This window comes from Malaclemys terrapin, chromosome 8 (genome assembly GCF_027887155.1).
Source record: "Malaclemys terrapin pileata isolate rMalTer1 chromosome 8, rMalTer1.hap1, whole genome shotgun sequence".
Classification (NCBI taxonomy): Eukaryota; Metazoa; Chordata; order Testudines; family Emydidae; genus Malaclemys; species Malaclemys terrapin.
Genome location: NC_071512.1, coordinates 23110390 through 23129638, shown reverse-complemented (window position 1 = coordinate 23129638; position 19249 = coordinate 23110390). Strand labels below are relative to the sequence as shown.

The following is a 19249-nucleotide window of genomic DNA, read 5'->3' as shown; positions in this document are numbered from 1 at the left end:
AGTTTTCCTACAGAATGCAATTGCATCTCCCAGGATGTGCTGCCAAGCTTTCTGCTGTATAAAAATGCTAATGAATTCCAACATCTGCTTCTATAAGATCCTGAACAAATGTTCAATAGCTAAATTATTGTTAAGCAGATGCAGTCAATCTAATTCAAGATGGCTGCAAAGATGGGGTTACTTAGTTTTAAGGCAGAAAGCAAATTCTAAATCAGAGAAAAGTAAATGGATGGTTAAACTCAAGGAGCAAGTTGTTTAGACCACTTGTTTATTTTTTTTTTTTTTTTTTTTAAAGGCCCTGGTGTCTTGAGACTTCTCTGGAAGTATATTAGTGTGTTCTTAATTTATCTGCACTTGTGCTTCAGAGAGCTGCCTTTGTATGTCCAAAGGAAGAACTGAGTTGTGGGTCTTGCTGATATTTGATCTCTGAACCAAATTTTAAATCTCTTGTCTAACCATATCCTAAGGCTTTCCTGATTGTGGGGTTGATGTGCACTCTTTTAGCTACTGAGAGCTGTTTGAATAATAGAATAAAAAATGTAGGGATTTATCAGAGGGAAGATAGGAGAACAAATAGAGAGGTCTTGTTCTTTCCCATTTCTCATTGCACGTCGTATCCTCTTATTTTGCATTATATTTTATAGGCTCTTCTTTTTACAAACCTCTTTGTTTATGGTGACTGATTTTAGGTCGGGTTTTTGTATTTAAACTTACAACCATCTGAGCCTGAGCTGCACTGCAAAAACTACCCATTGCTGATGACAAGACTCGGCACTGGGTAAGCTGAATATTGGATAACAGCAGTGAGGGTATGCAAGGGCCAGTGGTGTTCAGCACTGTTCTAAAAAACATGCTTAAAATCTGCTTGGGTTTATTTGGATGGATTTTGGGGAAGAGGAATTTACTCAGGCTTTTTCTCCCTCCCTTTCAATCCCTCCCTTTCAAATTTCTTGCTGCTTTTTTAAAGGACTTTTATTATTTATCTGCCACAATCATCTCTACTGAAGTAGCACCCAAGGACCCACCCAGGGATTTGGGTCCCATTGTGCTAGGCATTTTATGGAGATGTGCTAATTTAAAAATAAATTGCCCAGATTTTTATTTTGTAAATTTAACTTAATACCACATAGAAGAATCTTATAAATGTTCTGTGCTATGGAAACAAGCTCCTTTTGAGATCCTTGCAGGGAAAATATTAGTCAATTGCAAATCAACTTCACTTTTTTTTTTAAAATTTATTTTTTGGTCTGACTGTTCCTAAACCTTGGAATGTGATATAAGTCCTCATGGGGAGGTGGGCTTATCCTTTGGGAGATTTGTTTAGGATTCCAATACCTTTGGCTGGGTCAGTTTCACAAAGTCTTTAAGGAAAGACAACATGGGTGACACAACTTCATAATAGTGCAAGCGTGTACCCATCTCTGTAAAGTTTACTATTGTCCTAAGTTGTGTGGGCCTGCTTGACTTGCATGTATCTAGTGTTGGTATTTGGCATAGTAGAGGTGCTCTTAAAGACAAGGAAGCTTAGGTTGAAAGATACCTTATATTCACATGGCAAGACTTGATCAGACCTCACTTCCTGCCTTTTTCCCTTGCCCCAAACTGGGAGGCACTACCTAGCTCATAGTTCACCAGTGCACCAGAGTTGCACGCCTTTGTCTTGCACAGATAGACCAAATACAGTGTTTGCACAGACCCTTGCAAGTCTGCATATAGACCCCGTGATGAGTTTTGGGTTTAAGTCCACAAAACTCTGGCTAGCCCCGCTAGAAGAGCAGGTTCCCCATGCTGCATGATGGATCTGTGAATTCTACATGCTTACTAATGCACAACTAGTATCAGGATCCTTTGAATCTAGGTGACCTTGGGCTGAGTGTTGTTGTTTTTTTGTTTTGTTTTGTTTGTTTGTTTTTTGAGTCCATTTTTAAATCCATCTTTAAATTGTTGTTTATTTTATTTTTTTAAGGCAAATTTGAAGAAAAGGAGGATCGCGTTCCAAAGCTGGAGCAGTTAAATAACTTGGCTTACATGTGCAATGTGAACGTGGTGCTAAACAAAAAAGACCTGCTCAAGATGGAACTACTACTCTTGGAAAACTTCAACTGGAATCTCTGCCTGCCGACTCCAGCACACTACATTGACTACTACCTCTTCGCCTCTATTGGCGAGAAGGACCTTCACAATGGCTGGCCCATCACATCCCTGACCAAAGTCAAAGCTTTCATGGAAAAATATGCTTACTACTTCCTTGATTTCTCAGTGCAAGGTAATATCTCATTCCAACTGTGAGATGTGGGGTCTGTAGAGGTTTACCCTTGGGTAGTCTTCCAGTGGGCTAATGGCAAAAATCCATAGCAGACAAATAAATGCTTTTAAAACGGGCACAACGTAGGTGCAATAAAAATACTTGCAAAGAGCAATATCTTTCCTCTGTATTGCTATGGACTGCAAATGGCGCAAATTCTCGAAGGCACTTCTGGGGGAAGGACTCTTCTAGGAGAAGGGTCCTTATGGCTCTCTTTGCAAGCATCTGAAAGCAGGTTGGAATTGCCCAGCCCTAGAACTTTTCTGCGATGCCCCTAAGTAAGAGTCACTAGAAATGGGGGCTGTGGATTTTTACTTCCTTTCTGAGGATGAGACGTTATGGAGAGCTGCTAAAAAGCCAAATGGGCTCACTGTCTCGGCTGTGGCAAGATTTGAACTAAAGTGTATTTTCGATTCTTGAAAAACTGGGTTAAGGTTTAAGTGGCCCAACCTTGTTCTAGTTGAGACCCTTCCTAGAAACTTGATTAGGAGTCTGAGAATGCAATCAACTTGCATGAAATGGAACAGATCAGAATGGCTTGTAGGGGATAGAAGCCCACAGCAGGGTCATAGTTTGAAATACAGGCGAGTCTCATCTTACGCGCATTTAACATGCACGAATTCAGCTTTGCGCAGTTGGCAAAAACAAAAAAAGGAGAAAAATAACAATTTAAATACTGTACCTGTAGTGCGGGCGACTCCGCCCACCATTACACTCAATGTAATTTTGACTATACGCGATTTTCACTTTACGTGCTGACAGCGGAACGTAACCCCAGCATAAGATGAGTCGCCTGTATTCCATCCTGATTTGTGGAGGCTTTTGCTGGGCACAAAATGCCACTCTTAGGCCTCTGTATCATATATAAAGACTTAATTGTCCACCTCTGTGGGCATTTGGCCTATAAGTTTAACTTGATTCACCTTGCTGCATGTGCACAGAGTGAATGGAACTCCGAGTGAATGGTGATCGGTCAAAGCGTAATATTATTTTTAAAATTTCTTTAGATTATGCTTTCCTCAACTTTCGACCATCTCTGATTGCTGCTGCTTGTGTGTGCGCCTCACGCATCTGTATGCAGATTTCTCCCTCCTGGACCACACAGCTCCAGCTGCTAACGTGTTATTCCTGGGAGCATCTTACCCAATGTATCGAAATGATGCTAATGTAAGACTGCTGGACCAAAGTAACCTATTCCTCAAACTCTTAATAGACTTTCTATTATTCTCCAAAAATGTAGAGCTGAAAAGACTCCAAATGGCATTTAGTTTAGCAGTAATCAAGATCACATGAGATTACATCTCAGCCCATATCAGCAAAGTTGGGGATTGGCAATCTTTCTAAATATTGGTGCAGTGGTAGCATATGAATCCATTGCATCAACCAGAATGGTAATTTATTCATGCAATTGGGTGGTTAGGCCGCACAAAATTTGACTTCCACTATAGCTTCTGTGTAAGTAGCTATCCATCCTTTGCGATGTTATAACACTTAGTGTATGAAGTATTGTTGTAAAGTGATAGCATTATTCCCCTTACAGCAAAGACATTCCAGAACTATTCATTCTCTCTCTCACCCCTTACCCCTACCCCCAGTAGAAGAGGTTGCTTGTTCGGTTATGATAGATCATGACAGCAGCCCAGTCTATGTGGATGCAGGCAAGTCCTGCTAGCAGAGACTGGAAAGGATTCCCTTATTGGTTCTATGCATTTATGGGGTCTTGACACACAACACAGCTGCACGTTTTAAAAGATCTCTTCACTCTGTAGACCGAATGTTCCCCAAAATGCCCACTGAATGTTTTAATGGTTCAGAATGGCCGTTAGTAGATAGAAATGGTAAATCTATTCAAAGTGCCGACAGGTGAAATATGAACATTATTGAGCACAATAAGTTCTTTTTATCTCTGACCTGTGCAGGCTAACGAGCACCCAAATCCTATGCCCATTAGGGTCAATGGGAAAACTTGTACTGACCATGTAGGAACAAGCTGGCAATTGATTGAAAATCAATTTGTAGAAACTCCTCAGATATTTACACCTGTTCTGATAGCTTGCATTTGCTTGACAACACTGTGCTTTAATTTTTGTTTTCTCTAGATATTATGAGAATGATGTCAAAGAAGCCAGCAAGGTGAAAAAACAAATAACATTGCAGCAGCAAGTAGTGGGAAGTGTGAACCACCAAACCACAACTCAGGTCCTGTTTCAGCAATCCAGTTATCACCCACTAGCCCAGCACTCAACTGCCCTTTCCCAGTTCCAGTCTCCAGTGCAGGATTTGTGCTCTGCTTACCGTGACTCCTTGCAGGCCCACAGGCCCAGCAGCCTACTCTCTGGGAGTGCTAGCACCTCACTGCATTCTTACTCTGCTCTGCAGGCCAGCCTTCAACCTTCTGTGCAGACTCTGCCCATCCAAGGACCTATCACGATGCAGGTAGCTATAGCAACAGAACCTAGACACTGCATCTCCATGGCCTATGGCAGCAGCTATTTCAGTGGACATCACACCTACACAGCCAGGTGTTTTGACAGATGACGGTCTAGAAAAATGGTGATGTAAGTAAAGTCTGAACAAAAGGCCCCATGGGATGTGAGCCAATTGCATATTTGCAGCGAAAAACACACAAAGGAACAGAATCTTTACAACTAGTTGATTCCGAAGATGTTTGCTCTTGAGACCCTTTTTAATGTGGGTGCCATTCCTGCAAGGATTGAGGTGTTGTCTTTTAATGAGACTGAGAAAAACAGAAATGCAATAACATGCATCACTTTAGGTTGTCGCTTTTCAAAGCATCTTGTGTAAGAAGTTACACCCTATGGGGCTTACTAGCTTTGTCTTCCATACAGCAGGCTCCAATGAATCACAAATGCTAAGGCTTGTGATTTTAAAGGGTTATTTTGAGCAGGAATGCCTGGAGGGACTTCTGGTCAATAATATCCTCCAATAAGAATGTTATTTGAAAGTGGCATTTATCCAAAGGTCTCTCTGATGGCAGCTTATTCCACTGGAAACTACCACTAAAAATGATGATACAGAAGCTTCTTGATGCTATCTGGATGAACAATCCCAGTCTCGGCAAAATCTCTCTGTAAAATGTTGCTTTCCCTTTGCTTGACCTGGAGTGAAAGCAACCCAGATGACCATCAAATCCTCTTTGCCTTAAAAGTCCTCTTGGATTTGGGTGCTGTGCCACTGAACAAAACCTCTCTTTGCCTTCATGTAAAAAAACCTCAATCTTAAATCACCTTTAGGATTTTTAAGATGCTGCTGCCTTATGTGACTGGATATAATTTGTTTAGTAAAAATGTTTACAAGCTACATCAGGGATCTAATATTACTTGAAGAAAACCCCTTGGAAGAAAATTCTTATATATACACTGAAGGGGTTCACTGCCTTCAGTTATTTTTGAGGATTAATGTCTTGTGGTAAAAGTGAAGTTTAGGACTGAAGAACTTGTACTAATGAGGAGGAGGTGGAGATTATGCCTTTATTCTAAGACTGCAACGTTAAGCTGCACAGAACTTTGGTCTTTAAATTCCATCTTGGAGCATTATAGCAAAATTGGGTTAAGGGTACTGAAATGAGAATACCTGCTACCATGTATCCAAAGGGTTGTTTTTAAAATCATTTTGAGCTGGAACGTCCTGTGTTTGGTCAAAAATTCTATGGAGGATTTGTGTAGTAATGTAGATAGTTACAAGTAACATGGAGACTTTTACCTGGGTGTAGAACACTCACTTGCTATGCAACCACCATTCCGTAGTTGCTGGAAGCCAGTATTGTTTTTTTAAAGGTTCTCAGGACAGCAGTCTAGACAATGTGCAATATGCTTTTATTCTGATTTGTGGCAAATGCTATGTTTTTGGGGTTTTTTTAAATATCACGTTCGGCAGTGTTCTTTAAGTTATATCTTTAGAGAATTTAGTTTTTTAAGGGATGTGTTGGGATGGCGGGAAAATCTCTCTCAAAAATAACCTGTCTGCTAACTTTTGTTTTAACAATGAGGGTCTTCTTACAAATATTGCATATTGTAATTTTGTGTCACACATTAAGATGACCGTGTCCGTAGCAGAACAGGCTAGGAAAGTTTTTAAACTCTTTCATTTTTTAATTTAAAAAAAAAAATACTACAAATCCTAACAAAACTGAAGAGGCAATACCTTACAGAAATTAGTTTAGCAACTTAGAGAATATAGTTCCCTTTTTTTATTCTGTTGTTTGTGTATTTATATGGAACTTATTTCCACAAGGTTTTAGCGTATCTTTTAATGACTGTTATAGTCATTCGGCCATTCAGCAGATTGTAAAGACCCTCTTAAACATGTGGGGAATATAGTGGTACTAGGGCATTTCTGACTGTGGAATCCATGTGTTTTTTCGTAACCTCTGTAGAACAGGTCATGTGAAGTCTTGTGTTTGACAGTCTGCAGTCACTCTTTAGTGACCATTTCCACTGCTATCTTGATGAAGATTATCCAATAAACAAAAGACCTGCATCTGACATACTTATTTGTTAATACTGTCTGTGTTCTCACAATATATTTCTCTGAAAAAGGGCCAGCGAACTTCTGCCTTGCACAAAGTAATCCCTTGGTCCAGTATCGGTGTATAGAAGCTATAGCTGTCAACAGTGTTTCCTGGGACACAACACAAAAGTACTCTTGACAAGTGTGATACACAGGATGAATTAACAAATGGTATTTCCATGGTTTAGGAAACCTACACAGGAAGGCTTTGCAAAAAAGGAATTGTAAAAGATCAGGGAGGTGCTACTCACTGCCTGGGAAGTGAGGAACTATTCCATGCGTAAGATGTGGCAGCATACAAGGAAGCAAGAAGTGAATCAGGGAAGCAATCTAAGGAGCAATTAGAAATGATGCAGCGGGACTGAGGGCATGTGGTGAAATGACAGCTTATGATGTGATGTGATCAATATATTTCTTGGGCATCCTATCACACTGCTTATGTGATTTTAATTCTAAATTGGAGAGAGTGCCTCTGCAATTTCTTAATTTCCTTCATGGTCACTTTTCTCTATACATGTCCTTTCCCTAGGTTCTCTCAATTCTGCTGTTTGTGTCCTGTGCATAGGATGAGCATCAAAACAAATCTCTGAAAGAAGCAGATAGAGGTTTCTCAGAATAGATTAGCTAAAAAGCCCAACGTTGCCTCTTGTTTTGGGAGAACATACCTTCTGCAATGCCTCTGAATGCTGGCAGGAGTTTCACTTCAATTTCCTGGCTAGTGTACATTTAAGCCACACCTAATTTTGTGTGTGAATTTCCTTTAGTCTTTAATGAAAATATGCCACCTCTGGGAGTAGCTAAAGTAGGAAAGCTCAGACAACTGTAATGTAACTGTAAACCTGATTCTATCATCATGCCACTTAAAGGGACTTACATGGGTTCACAAAAAGATGGGTGAGTTTTTAAAGCTTAATGGATGTAATAACTCTTTCAAAGCCCACACTTGTGCCATTTAGTGCAGTCACAGCCTATCCAAGCACTAAAATACTCACACAAGCTGATAGTCATAACTTCCAAGCATATATCACATAAAAGGTAGCAACTAAGCTTGCTGTAAATGCAAACTCAAAAGGGCTTTGGATATGAATAGAAAGTGATAACTTGGGTCACAAAACAGGAAATTTTTAAAATTTCACTGGTAATTTTTTAAAAGACAGAAGTGGGTTGCAAAATTAGCTGAGAAAATGCAAAAGCTATTTTTTCTTAACACTTAAGTCTTGATATGGTGTATATGGGGGAAAGCGTTCCAGTGATTAGCAAGCGACTACAATGAGTTTGCTAATTAAGGTCTTTATGCTTTGGAGCGAACATAGAAAACTAAATAAGGAATGTCTATAATATCTAATGTTTTGAGATATAATGGCTTTGACTACTCCCCAGAGCTTGATCTCTCTGTTCTAGCCACTGTCCAAAATACTTCAAATAAAGTTATTTACTGTTAAAAGTTGGTTAGTACTCCTGGATCAAAGATAAATTAATGTTGAGGGTTTGATGAACATTATCAGCAGATATTAAGGGCTATTGCTTTATTGTGAGCTTGAACATGATGGCATTTTTGCTTAATAAGTAGTCTTTGATCTGTTTTTTTTTTTTTTTATAAATGTCAGAATCTGTTCCTCGCTGTACTTTTGGTGCTTATTGACAACACTGTGAAGGCAAAAGGAAATAAAGATATTTCATTCATTTTCAATCACCCTTTTAAACATATAGTCAAGTCTTTAAACAACTTGCTGAAGTTGGAATATTTAAAATTTGGTCATTTAAAACATCCTTGCAAAATTCTCACTGCTCCTCACTTAGGGTAAGTAATTTTTTATTTATTTATTTTGGACAGGTGAAAATCACTCTTGATCACCTCCACCAAAGGGGCAGTAAAATATAATGTGCACAATCTTGCATGGCATTTTAAGACACAGCAGGAGACATAATAAGCAAGAAACTACTTTTCCCAGAATTAACTTCTGTCTCCCTCTAAGGAACATCTCCCTCTACTGCTTCCTTACCTGCCCATATATTCTTTTGAGGTTAGGTAGTAGCACTGAATTACTGTGAGTACTACTGCAGGTGTCAAATGTCTCCTTAGTGTAAAAAACAAGGTGAGGTGAGTGTCCTGCTTTAAAAAGCACTTCAATAAATCCTCAAAAATCTGCCTAATTTTCCTGGCAAATCAGACTGCCTTGCAAATTGGTCTGAGTGTCTGATCTTTTGTCAACAGGCATACGTTTTTTGCTCCCTGACCTTTGGCAGGGCATGCACTTTCTTCAAAATCACAACTTTTGAAAATGTGGCTTTAATTCTTTGGGGGTTGAAATGCTCTGTGAGAGTTCCCAAGCAGCTCTGTCTTCATGAGACACATTTTAAAGCTAGCAAGGATCATTGTTTGGAACTATCTTGCCGGTGTTTAAACTTCCAAACCCCAGTCTCCCAACTCCTTTATTAAAGCATCAGTTCTTTGCATGTTTTTAAGGTCCTTTATATCCAACTGTTGGGACTTGTTTCGAAGCAGGTCTCTTCCCCCCTCCTCCCCCCACCCTCATGGCAGGGTTCCATCAACAGAATTGTGATTACAACACCACCATTTGGTTCCATCTCCACTCTGAGACAGACCTCTGTTTTTTAACCAGAGTGGGAGGGGGGGGTAACCATGTTGTAGTCACGTCCTCAAGAAATCAAATTCAAACCTTATCACATTCCTATATGGATCCCAAGAATCAATTCCTAAGACTAAACTTTAACTTGCTCTTGCTTTTACTATTCCTCAGCATAAGCAAATGTTCTGCTTTAAGTGAAAATCAACTCTCAAACACCTTCTAAATAGTGTTGAGTGGGCTGGGCAGGACAGGATTAATATAGACATACCTGATCTTAAAAACTTTTGCCGTATAGCAATGTCAGAGGGGTGGAGGCTTTTTGTGATATTTTATGCCAGCAGAAGCCCTACTGTGGATACAATTACACTAGAAAACAAGTGATTTGTTGTTGCATAGCTTAGTTTGTTCAGGGAACTGATATAAGCTATACTGGCAAAAGCACATCAAGCTGTGTCAATACTAGGAGGATTTGCCAGAATAGCTATATTGGCAAACCTTCTTTAGTAGAGACCACTGCCTAAACCCCTCCCCAAGCACCTTCCTATGTATCTGTGACCCTACTTCCTCACCTCTGGATTATGGGACAAGCCTATTTCTGGGGCTGTGTAGCCTCTGGTGACCCTTCTACATGCTCAGGAAAACTGAGCTGGAGTTGAAGGCTAATTTGTCAAGCGTGGAAGTAGTTAAGGAATACAACCTCTGCCACAGCCTGCTGGCATAAAAGCAGAAGGGACTGCAGGGAAGGGAGACCAGGAGTGGTGAGTTGGGCCTTTGGAACCGCTTTAAGCCTCTGAGGATATGACTGGACAGTGAGCACTAGGCTCCTGCAGTATTAGCCATTTCCACTTCCCACTTTTGTGCAGTAACCAAGTGGGGAAATGGGAAGAGAAGGAGCTTATGTAAATACAGGACAAAACAAACATCTGTGCTTAGTCATGTGGCTAGATGTGATGGTGCTAACCATCTGGCTCCAGATGAAAATGTGAAAGCGTCCGCACAAGAACCGAAAAAGTTCATTATCCATAATGTGCAGTCATTTCTTAGCAACAGAACCCCCTGACCCCAAGCATGAGTTCCAAGTGACTAGCATAGCTGAGTGTACCCGCACTACCAGCATATTGCTTCCTACAACAGGCCAGGGGCAGCTTTGGAAAAACTTTTTCTTGTCCTTAGAGCTTTGCTGGACAATAGAACATATTAATGGCCCAACCCTTCCAATAATGAGTTGCTGTTGTCTTCACTAAGCTTTGTCTGTTAGTGTCCCCTGCTAATTTCTGTTCTTGAGAGCTGTGGAATTGGTCTTGCAGTGGAGTATAAAATGCTCAGTTCATTCCGGACTTAAATTTTCCCTTGTCGTAGTGACCCTGTGAGGTGCATGAGTGGTGTTAATACCCATCTTGCACATACAGAAACTAAGGTAAAACGGTTACATAACTTGCCCAAGGCCAAAGAGAGCTGGAACTGGAATGGAGTTTTGCTTGTGTATGCCTGTCCTGTGCTCAGACCACTAATGACGACCAGGTAGGTGCTTTCTTCCTTTCTCTCTGCTGGAGCAATGCAACACCACCTGTGTTCGCAGCTACTATTGCCATCACTTTACGGCGGTAAGTGTGGGAGTGGGGAGCCAGCTATATTGTTAATACTGTCCTCTTACAAATGTGACCATAATCTGTTGGCTTTCTAGGAAGCGTATAGATCTAATGGCACTTTGGGGAATGAGTAGGGGATCAATAACTCCACTGTCCTAGCCAGCATGCTCTTCTTTCAAGAGTAACAAGTTGCAATGTCCAAGGCCCCGAGGCCTTATTCTGCACAAAATACACTGTTTACCTGCAGTTGCCACACTGAGTCTTGGGCAATCACTTATGTCATGGGTATGACAGGCACAGTATAATTCAAATCCTATTTTAGATTCACAAACAAAAACTTAATAGTTTAGGTTTTTGATGAGCGTGTACATCTTGGCGTTTCCTAGCTGGAGAATTCTTGACTTTGCAACCTTTTAATCCTTAACTTTGTATTTCCTGTTTTGTTTTTGTTTTTTTACAGTTCATTCATGTGAGCAACCTTAACTAATGTTCACTGAAGCTTTTTGTTTGTGAATGTCCTTAGTTTTTAAATAGAAAATCTCAAGTGCTATTTAAATAAAGCACTTATACAATGAAGACAACAAATGTGTATTATTGCCATTATCTTTGTGATGGTGCCATGCTGACCAGTATATTGAAAGTAATTAAACTATACTCAAACAAAACATGATTTTTTTTATGCAAAATCAGTTTTACTTCCACTTCTAAATGACATTTTAAAAAACTCTCAAAGTTGAATAGGGTTTCATATCTATAATTTTCTGCTCTTTTTAAAGATAACTAAGCAATTTCGATTGGTAAGAAGCCATAAACAACGTACATGAAGAATATCATCCTCAAACAGTCATAGTCTACTGATGACCACAGTTGATGGTGTTGCACCAGGCAGCAATATTCAATATTCTAGCTGCTCTTCATGTAACTTTTCATGCAACACTTTTGGGGGGAAATACCAAACAATTACTCTTTGAAAAGAAACAATGTAACATATGACAGTACAACCCCAAAAGAGCGGAGCAGAAGCTTATCCAACCCATCTGCTGTCATTATAAGGTAGGTGCATAGCTGGTTGAAAGACCATACTCGCAGTAGTTATCAAGTGTTTCCTGTCAAACTGGGAGGCACTACCTAGTGGAGTCCTGGAGGGGTCAGTCTTGGGTCTGGTGCTATTCAATATTTTCATTAATGATTTGGATAATGGAGTGGAGAGTGTGCTTATAAAACTTGCAGATGACACCAACCTGAAAGGGGTTGCAAGCACTTTGGAGGACAGGATTAGAATTCAAAAGGACCTTGACAAATTGAGGAATTGGTATGAATGCAACAAGATGAATTTAAATAAAGATAAGTGCAAAATACTTTACTTAGGATGGAAAAATCAAATGCACAACTACAAAATGAGGGTGTACTGCTGAAAAGGATCTGGAGGTTACAGTGGATCACAATTGAATATATGTCAACAATGAGCTTCAGCTATGAAAAAAGGCTACTATCATTCTGCAGTGTAATAACATGAGTGTCATATCTAAGACACACGAGGTAATTGTCCTGTCTAACTGGCAATGGTGAGGCCTACTTGGAGTGCAGTGTCCAGTTCTTTAGGAAAGATGTGGACAAATTTGAGAGTCCAGAGGAGAGCAACAAAAATGATTAAAAACCAGACCTATGAGGAAAGTTTAATTTAAAAAAAAAAAGGGCACATTTAGTCCTGAGAGAAGACTGAGGGGAGACCTGATATCTTCAAGTAAGTTAAGGGCTATTATGAAGAGCATGGTGATAAATTGTTCTCCATGTCCACTGAAGGTAGGACAACAAGTAATAGTCTTAGGCTATGGCTACATTGGCACTTTACAGCCCTGCAACTTTCTCGCTCAGGGGTGTGGAAAAAAAAAAACCCCATGAGCACAGCAAGTTACAGCGCTGTAAAGCGCCAGTGTTAAACAGTGCCCCAGCGCTGTAAGCTAATCCCCTCGGGGAGGTGGAGTACCTGCAGCGCTGGAAGAGCTCTCTCCCAGCACTGGTGCCGCGACCACACTCGCACTTCAAAGCACTGCCGCGGGAGCGCTTTGGAGTTACGAGTATAGCCATACCCACAATCTACAGGAAGGCAGATTTAGCTTAGATATTGGGGAAAAGCTTTCTAACTATGAGTAGTTAAGCTCTTACATAGGCTTCCAGGGAGGTTGTGGCATCCCCATGATTGGAAGTTTTTTAAAGACCAGTTGGACAAACACTTGTCAGTGATGGTCTGATATACAGTGTAGTTATAATCGTGTCGGTCCCAGGATGTTAGACAAAGTGAGTGAGGAAATATCTTCTATTGGACCAGCTTCTGTTAGTGAGAGAGACAAGCATTTGAGCTACATGGAGCTCTCTTTCAGCTTTGGGAAAGGTACTCCCAGAATCACAGCAAAATGCATGATGGAACAAATCGTTTAGCATAAGTAGTTAGCATCTATGGTTAACTGGTCCTGCCACAGCACAGGGGGCTGGACTTGATGACTTGTTGAGGTCCCTTCCAGCCCTACATTTTTATGATTACAGCTCCTCCTGTGACCCTTCTTAATAGTGTTATGGTAGTCTGAGGGGAAATTGGTTATCATAGGCAGCTGTTGCCAAGATAACCAGGGCAAGAGTGACTTTCTCTAAGACTTCAAATGACTAGGAGGGAGGGAGTGGCTGATTATCTCTAGTGTCTTAATGTTTCAGCTCAGGCAGCAATAGCACGGAGTCACAAATTTGCATTGTTTGGGGGGAGGGAGGAGGAGAAAATTAGGCTTTTCCGATTTTTTGGTTTTCCCAAACTTCCCAATAACCCAGCAATGTACAAATTGGAGGTTCTTCTACACTGACAGGGTATACCAGACCTTCTGAGGCCCCCTGCTGTGGAGGCCTCGTGGCCCTGCCACGCCCCACCCCAAAAAAAGGCAGTGGAGAGGGTCTTCCAAGCTATCTAGAGTGGCTGTGTCCCATACAGCCAATCGGGGCCCAGCAGCATAGTACACCTCTACCCCGATATAATGCTGTCCTCGGGAGCCAAAAAATCTTACCTTATGTGAAACCGCGTTCTATCGAACTTGCTTTGATCCACTGGAGTGCGCAGCCCTGCCCTCCCCCCCCCCCCCCCCGCCGGAGCACTGCTTTACCGCGTTATATCCGAATTCGTGTTATATCGGGTCGTGTTATATGGGGTAGAGATGTATAAGAAGACCAGCAGGGCCAGAGGGAATCTCAGACGGCAGCACTGCCAGAAGCCAGGGAGAGCGAGAAGGAGCCTTGAGCTGGTTGCTGGAACCTGGAGTATAGGAGTGGGCAGGCCTGGGGACCACCCACCCCCCTTTAGCCACAGGGGGGAAGTGGCCTGGACACTGAGGCACCCCAGAGGGGGAACTGAACTATAGTGGCCCAGCTGGAGGGCTTTAGCCAGGAAGCCCAAGAGGGCGAAGACATTGCCTCCAGGGAGGGAGCCCTGGGGCACTGCTCTCCCAGAGCAGGGACAATCTGAGCAAGAGAGTGCAAGGACATGCACTCGGACAAGGGGATACTCATGAGAGGTGAGTGTACCCTGTTACTTACATACACACACACACACACTTAATGGCTGGAATTTGTTTGAAAATCAGCATGTTTACAAAAAAAAGCATTCCAAAAAAGGTGGGACGCTGAGGTACAGATCATGTAAAAACAGAAAAAAATGATGCAATCTTAACTCTCTCACTACCGAGACCATAATTTGCCAAATACCAGTTATCTCACATTTGAGAATGTTGGTTAGTTGACTTGGGTCATACTTAAGGACAGAGACTGAGACACCTGGCATATCATGCTATGTGCCCTCTTGCAAATTGCTACACTGTGCCTCAGTTTCCACATCTGTAAACTGGAGATAATTACCCAAGTTCAAGAGGCATGTTGTGAAACGTAATGTTTGTGAAATGCATTGTGTTCCTGCTGATAAATGCATTTTAGTATATTTCTATTAGAATAATTTTTTATATAATTGTAACTTGTTCCAAGTTTTAATTTAGATGCTCAATATTTGGGCTTAGTTTACCTATCAGTGCTTCTAATTCCATTATTCAGAATGCTGGTAAGATCTGAATCCACTGGCATGGAACAAGTATTCCTCTCCCGCACCTCCCTGCCAAGTTAGTGTTCAGAATGAAAGTGGATTTCCCATGGTGTAACATTTCTCAGAGGTAGTTTTCTCCCATACACACTTTGATCAATTGCCTGCAGGGATTTTCCCATTCCCTTCCTTAATTGCATCACAGCATGTTAACATTCCTTCAATAGTAGGAGCCTTCACAAGGCTAATAAAACATCAAAATTAAAAATATAAAAGCATGTTTGAATGTAGAGAGTAGGAACAGTGATTATCTTTGCATTCAGTTGGCTGCAGCCTGTTAATGTGTAAAATAGAATGTCTAATTACTTTTCTTCTGTAAATATATTTCCTTCCCTGTTTCATGATTCTAAATTAATCTGTTTTTAATAGTGACATTTCCAGAATTGATGGTTAGGGTGAGTGGAATTATAATTAGCTTGACATACAACTTGCTTGTTGCCAATACTGGAATTTTGACCAAATATTCCTGACCAGAGTTCAAATTCATCCAACTTAAGTTGGATCAAAAAATTAATTTCACTTGGGCATCTTTTCATCTGTTCTTTGGTATCAGGTGTATAACCTTTGGAAAATACAAACACTACCTAGTCAAACTATCTCCAAATTAAATAAGAGAAAAGCGTGAGCTAGGTACCCACCTTTACCCTCTCACATAAATTCTACCCTGATTAAACAGCATTGACATAAATGGACCTGATTTACGCCAGCGTGAGGGTAACGTGGCCCTTTGATCCTAACTTTCCATGAAGGTCTGAATGCATAATGTGGCTCTGAGCTCTCTCTATTTAACTCCCACCTCTCTACAACTGTATTTCTATGTGTATCCATATCCAAGCCTCTAAGGTATGTTGTGTGACTAAATTTCATGTTTACATAATATATTTCCTATGCTCATGCATCATTCTTTTCCAGTAATAATGTGAGCTATTCTCACTCTTAAATAGCTTTACAGCTTGTTTTAGTGTGTGGATCATAGGACCTTTAACTTTTGTTTCCCTGTGCAAGTTAATAGCTAGTTGACGTTGAAATGCCTAAAAACTGAAATCATTATTCACGGGCTGGAGAAGGACTTTCCACAGAGGTTTACAGCAGTGTTACAAGTTTTCATACAGCGATCTATTAAGTTAAGTAACACTTTGTATAGCTGGCAGAGTGTCTGAGTGAATGCTCCAGGGGACCTGCACCAGAGGGCTGACCCCCTCAGCCTTGGGAAATTGTGATGGTGATTTATGTCCCCATTGTTGACAGTCATGCTCAGAAACTGATGAGCTGCTTTCAAAAAATCAGGTCTGGAGGTGGAGGATAGTGAGGATATGGAGGAGCATTCTTGGTGAGAGGGGTAGGAAAAATCAATGCACTGCCATCATTTAACAATATGATTGAAGATGCTGAATTTCAACAGAAACTTGTGGATCAGAAAATCTATTTGTTGTAAGCAGCAGAAGACCGTTCCAACCATGCACAGCTTTCAGATCTGACTCCAGTTTCATCAATTAAAGTTCAGCATCTTTTCTAACAAGCAACAAAGAGTCCCGTGGCACCTTATAGGCTAACAGATGTATTGGAGCATAAGCTTTCGTGGGTTTTATGTTCCAATACGTCTGTTAGTCTATAAGGTGCCACAGGACTCAGTCTGGATCTGTAAAAAGCGACAAACACGGCTACCCCTCTGAGACTTTTCTAACAAGATGTACTTTAGTCTTGGAAACAGAAGAGGTAATGCACATGAGCAAACCTGGATATAGGCCACATGTGGTCCATGTAGGGTGACCAGATGTCCCGATTTTATAGGGACAGTCCCGATATGAGGCTTTTTCTTATATAGGCTTCTATTACCCCCACCCCCGTCCCAATTTTTCACGCTTGCTGTCTGGTCACCGTAGGCCCGTGCCATGTAAATTTGTGGCTCTCCTGAAGGCAGCGTTATGATGGAGTTGGGTGAAACCTTGTTGAAGTTGGTGGATGTGTTAGACACCCTTCATTCAGGACAAATGTGAGTACACCTCTACCCCGATATAATGCGACCCAATATAACATGAATTCAGATAGAACGCGGTAAAGCAGCGCTCCGGGGGGCGGGGGCACACTCCAGTGGATCTGAGCAAGTTCACTATAACACGGTTTCACCGGTAAGATTTTTTGGCTCCCGAGGACTGCGTTCTATTGGGGTAGAGGTGTAGTGGTTTAGCTTTTTGCAGTAAGAAAGCTGAAACAGAGCCACAGGTGAGTATGGCCAGAAGCTGAGCTCTGTGGGTGTAGGGGTTTCACTGAGGGCTGAATGCAGACTCAGGGGACTGGATATTATTGGGAGGTGTGTGTATCTGTGAGCAGGGCCGGCTTCAGGCACCAGCCGAGCAAGCTGGCGCTTGGGGCAGCAGCTTTAGGAGGCGGCATTCCGCCCAATCCTAGGGCGGCACGGCCGCTTTTTTTGTGTGTGTGGTGTTATGCTCCGGCCGCCCTGTAGGGGGCAGCGGCGCGGAGGACGGGAGCGCCCTGCAGCAAGCCCAGCAGGACAGCCTGCGTCCTTCCTTCCCAGCCGACTGGAGTGGCGCAGAGCCTTCCCGGCAGGTGGCGGGGCAGGAGGGGCCGTGTGGCAGCGCCCCGCTGAAGCCCTGGCCGCCCCCCTTCTCTCTCTCTCCCGCCCGCTCCCTCCCCCTGGCTCCTGTGCAGCTGCAGGTTTTTTTTGTTTTTTGCTTTGCCGTTCTGGCTGCCCCGTGTTTTTTTTTTTGTTTTTTTTTTTTTTGTTGTTTTTTTTTTGTTTTTTTTTGCTGGGGGCAGAAATGGGGGGGAAAAGCAGCCAGCAAGCCATGGAGATGGCAGCAGAAGCACTTGCAGTGCAACCCCGAGAGAAAGCCAAGAGAGGGCTTTTGGGGCAGAGCAGTAGCTGAAACTGTGACTAAAGAACCTGCCTTGTCTTTAATTCCTACTGAGTTCTTGAAAAATACCTGACTCCAGCTGAGGCCTGGCCTGAGTGGAGTAATTAACACATGGAGGGAGGCCTCATTTCTTGAAGGCTAGAATAGGGAGATAAACAGATCATTAGGGTGAAGTAAATAGGCCAGTAAGCTAAAAAGACAATGTCTGAGCCAGCTAAGAAAAAAGGGAGAACACCCAGGGAACCATTTACTAAAGTGGACAAGATCAGTTAGGAATGTAAAGAAGGGGTCAGGCATGGACAGAATACAGCATAGGGATTGGTTCCTGAAAAGTGACCAAGCCAAAAATGTGATATCATGTATAGTAAATGCAATGAGATGAGTAAATGTTTATGAAGTTGTGTGTAACTTTGGATGTGTGGTACGCCTTATGCCCACTCCCTATGTTTAAGTCTGATCAACTCAGCATAGTTTTGCTATATGCCAAATCAAGGAAGCTGAGTGACAAAATCTGGAGTCAAACTAAGTTTTACACCAGAGAACTGGATGAAGTGTTTTCCCAGAACTGGACAAGGTGTTCTGGATAAGCCAAATGGAAAAGATCTGGGAGGGAATCTAAACATCCTCCAAAAAAACCCGCAAGCCCGCAAGTAATGGCTAACCACTTGGATAAAGAGGGGTAACAATAATAATGTAACCACGGTAGCAATGCTAGCAGATTTATCGCTCCCACGTATATAACCAAAATACCCTTCTTTTGATACTGAAAGGTTTGATAATGAGGATGCACAAATGTAGCTTTTCAATTATGTAAAATTTCTCCTCTTTAGCAAGAGACAAAGGTAAACCTCTTTCCCCTGCTCTTACTAGAATAGCTGCTTTGGACAGAGTACTGCCTATCATGCATAGTCAGAGGCCAAATAAGAAAACTACCAAATGGTTATAGACACCACTCTCCTATGCCATGCACAAAATGAATCCTGAAAGAATTAGACTGCAGCACAGTCACTATATGTGTGTGAGCACTTCGATTAAAATCTCATGTTTTTGACTAGGAGTGTGTGCCAGAACCCTTAATTACACAAAGGGTAAAAACATTAAGATGGAAAAATTAAAGTTGTCTCCCTTTGAAACAACTGTTCCCTCATTTGTTTGCAATAGAGACACAGAAAGAGATGGAGTTTCTAAAACTGATTTATTGATTGTCTTGATATTCATTTCTCAGTGCA

At 41.6% G+C, this 19249-nt stretch overlaps 1 protein-coding gene across 2 annotated transcripts in view; it reads left to right on the top strand.

Annotated features, from left to right (window-relative positions):
* CCNJL (cyclin J like) overlaps window positions 1-8525 on the top strand; it is a 47836-nt gene extending 39311 nt beyond the window's left edge. For both annotated transcript variants that reach the window (XM_054038631.1, XM_054038632.1), the window contains exons 4-6: window positions 1967-2266; window positions 3313-3472; window positions 4405-8525. In XM_054038631.1, the coding sequence (XP_053894606.1) occupies window positions 1967-2266; window positions 3313-3472; window positions 4405-4843 (899 nt within the window). In that variant the 3' untranslated portion in view covers window positions 4844-8525. The remainder of the gene's footprint in view (window positions 1-1966; window positions 2267-3312; window positions 3473-4404) is intronic.
* Window positions 8526-19249: the final 10724 nt, after the last annotated feature.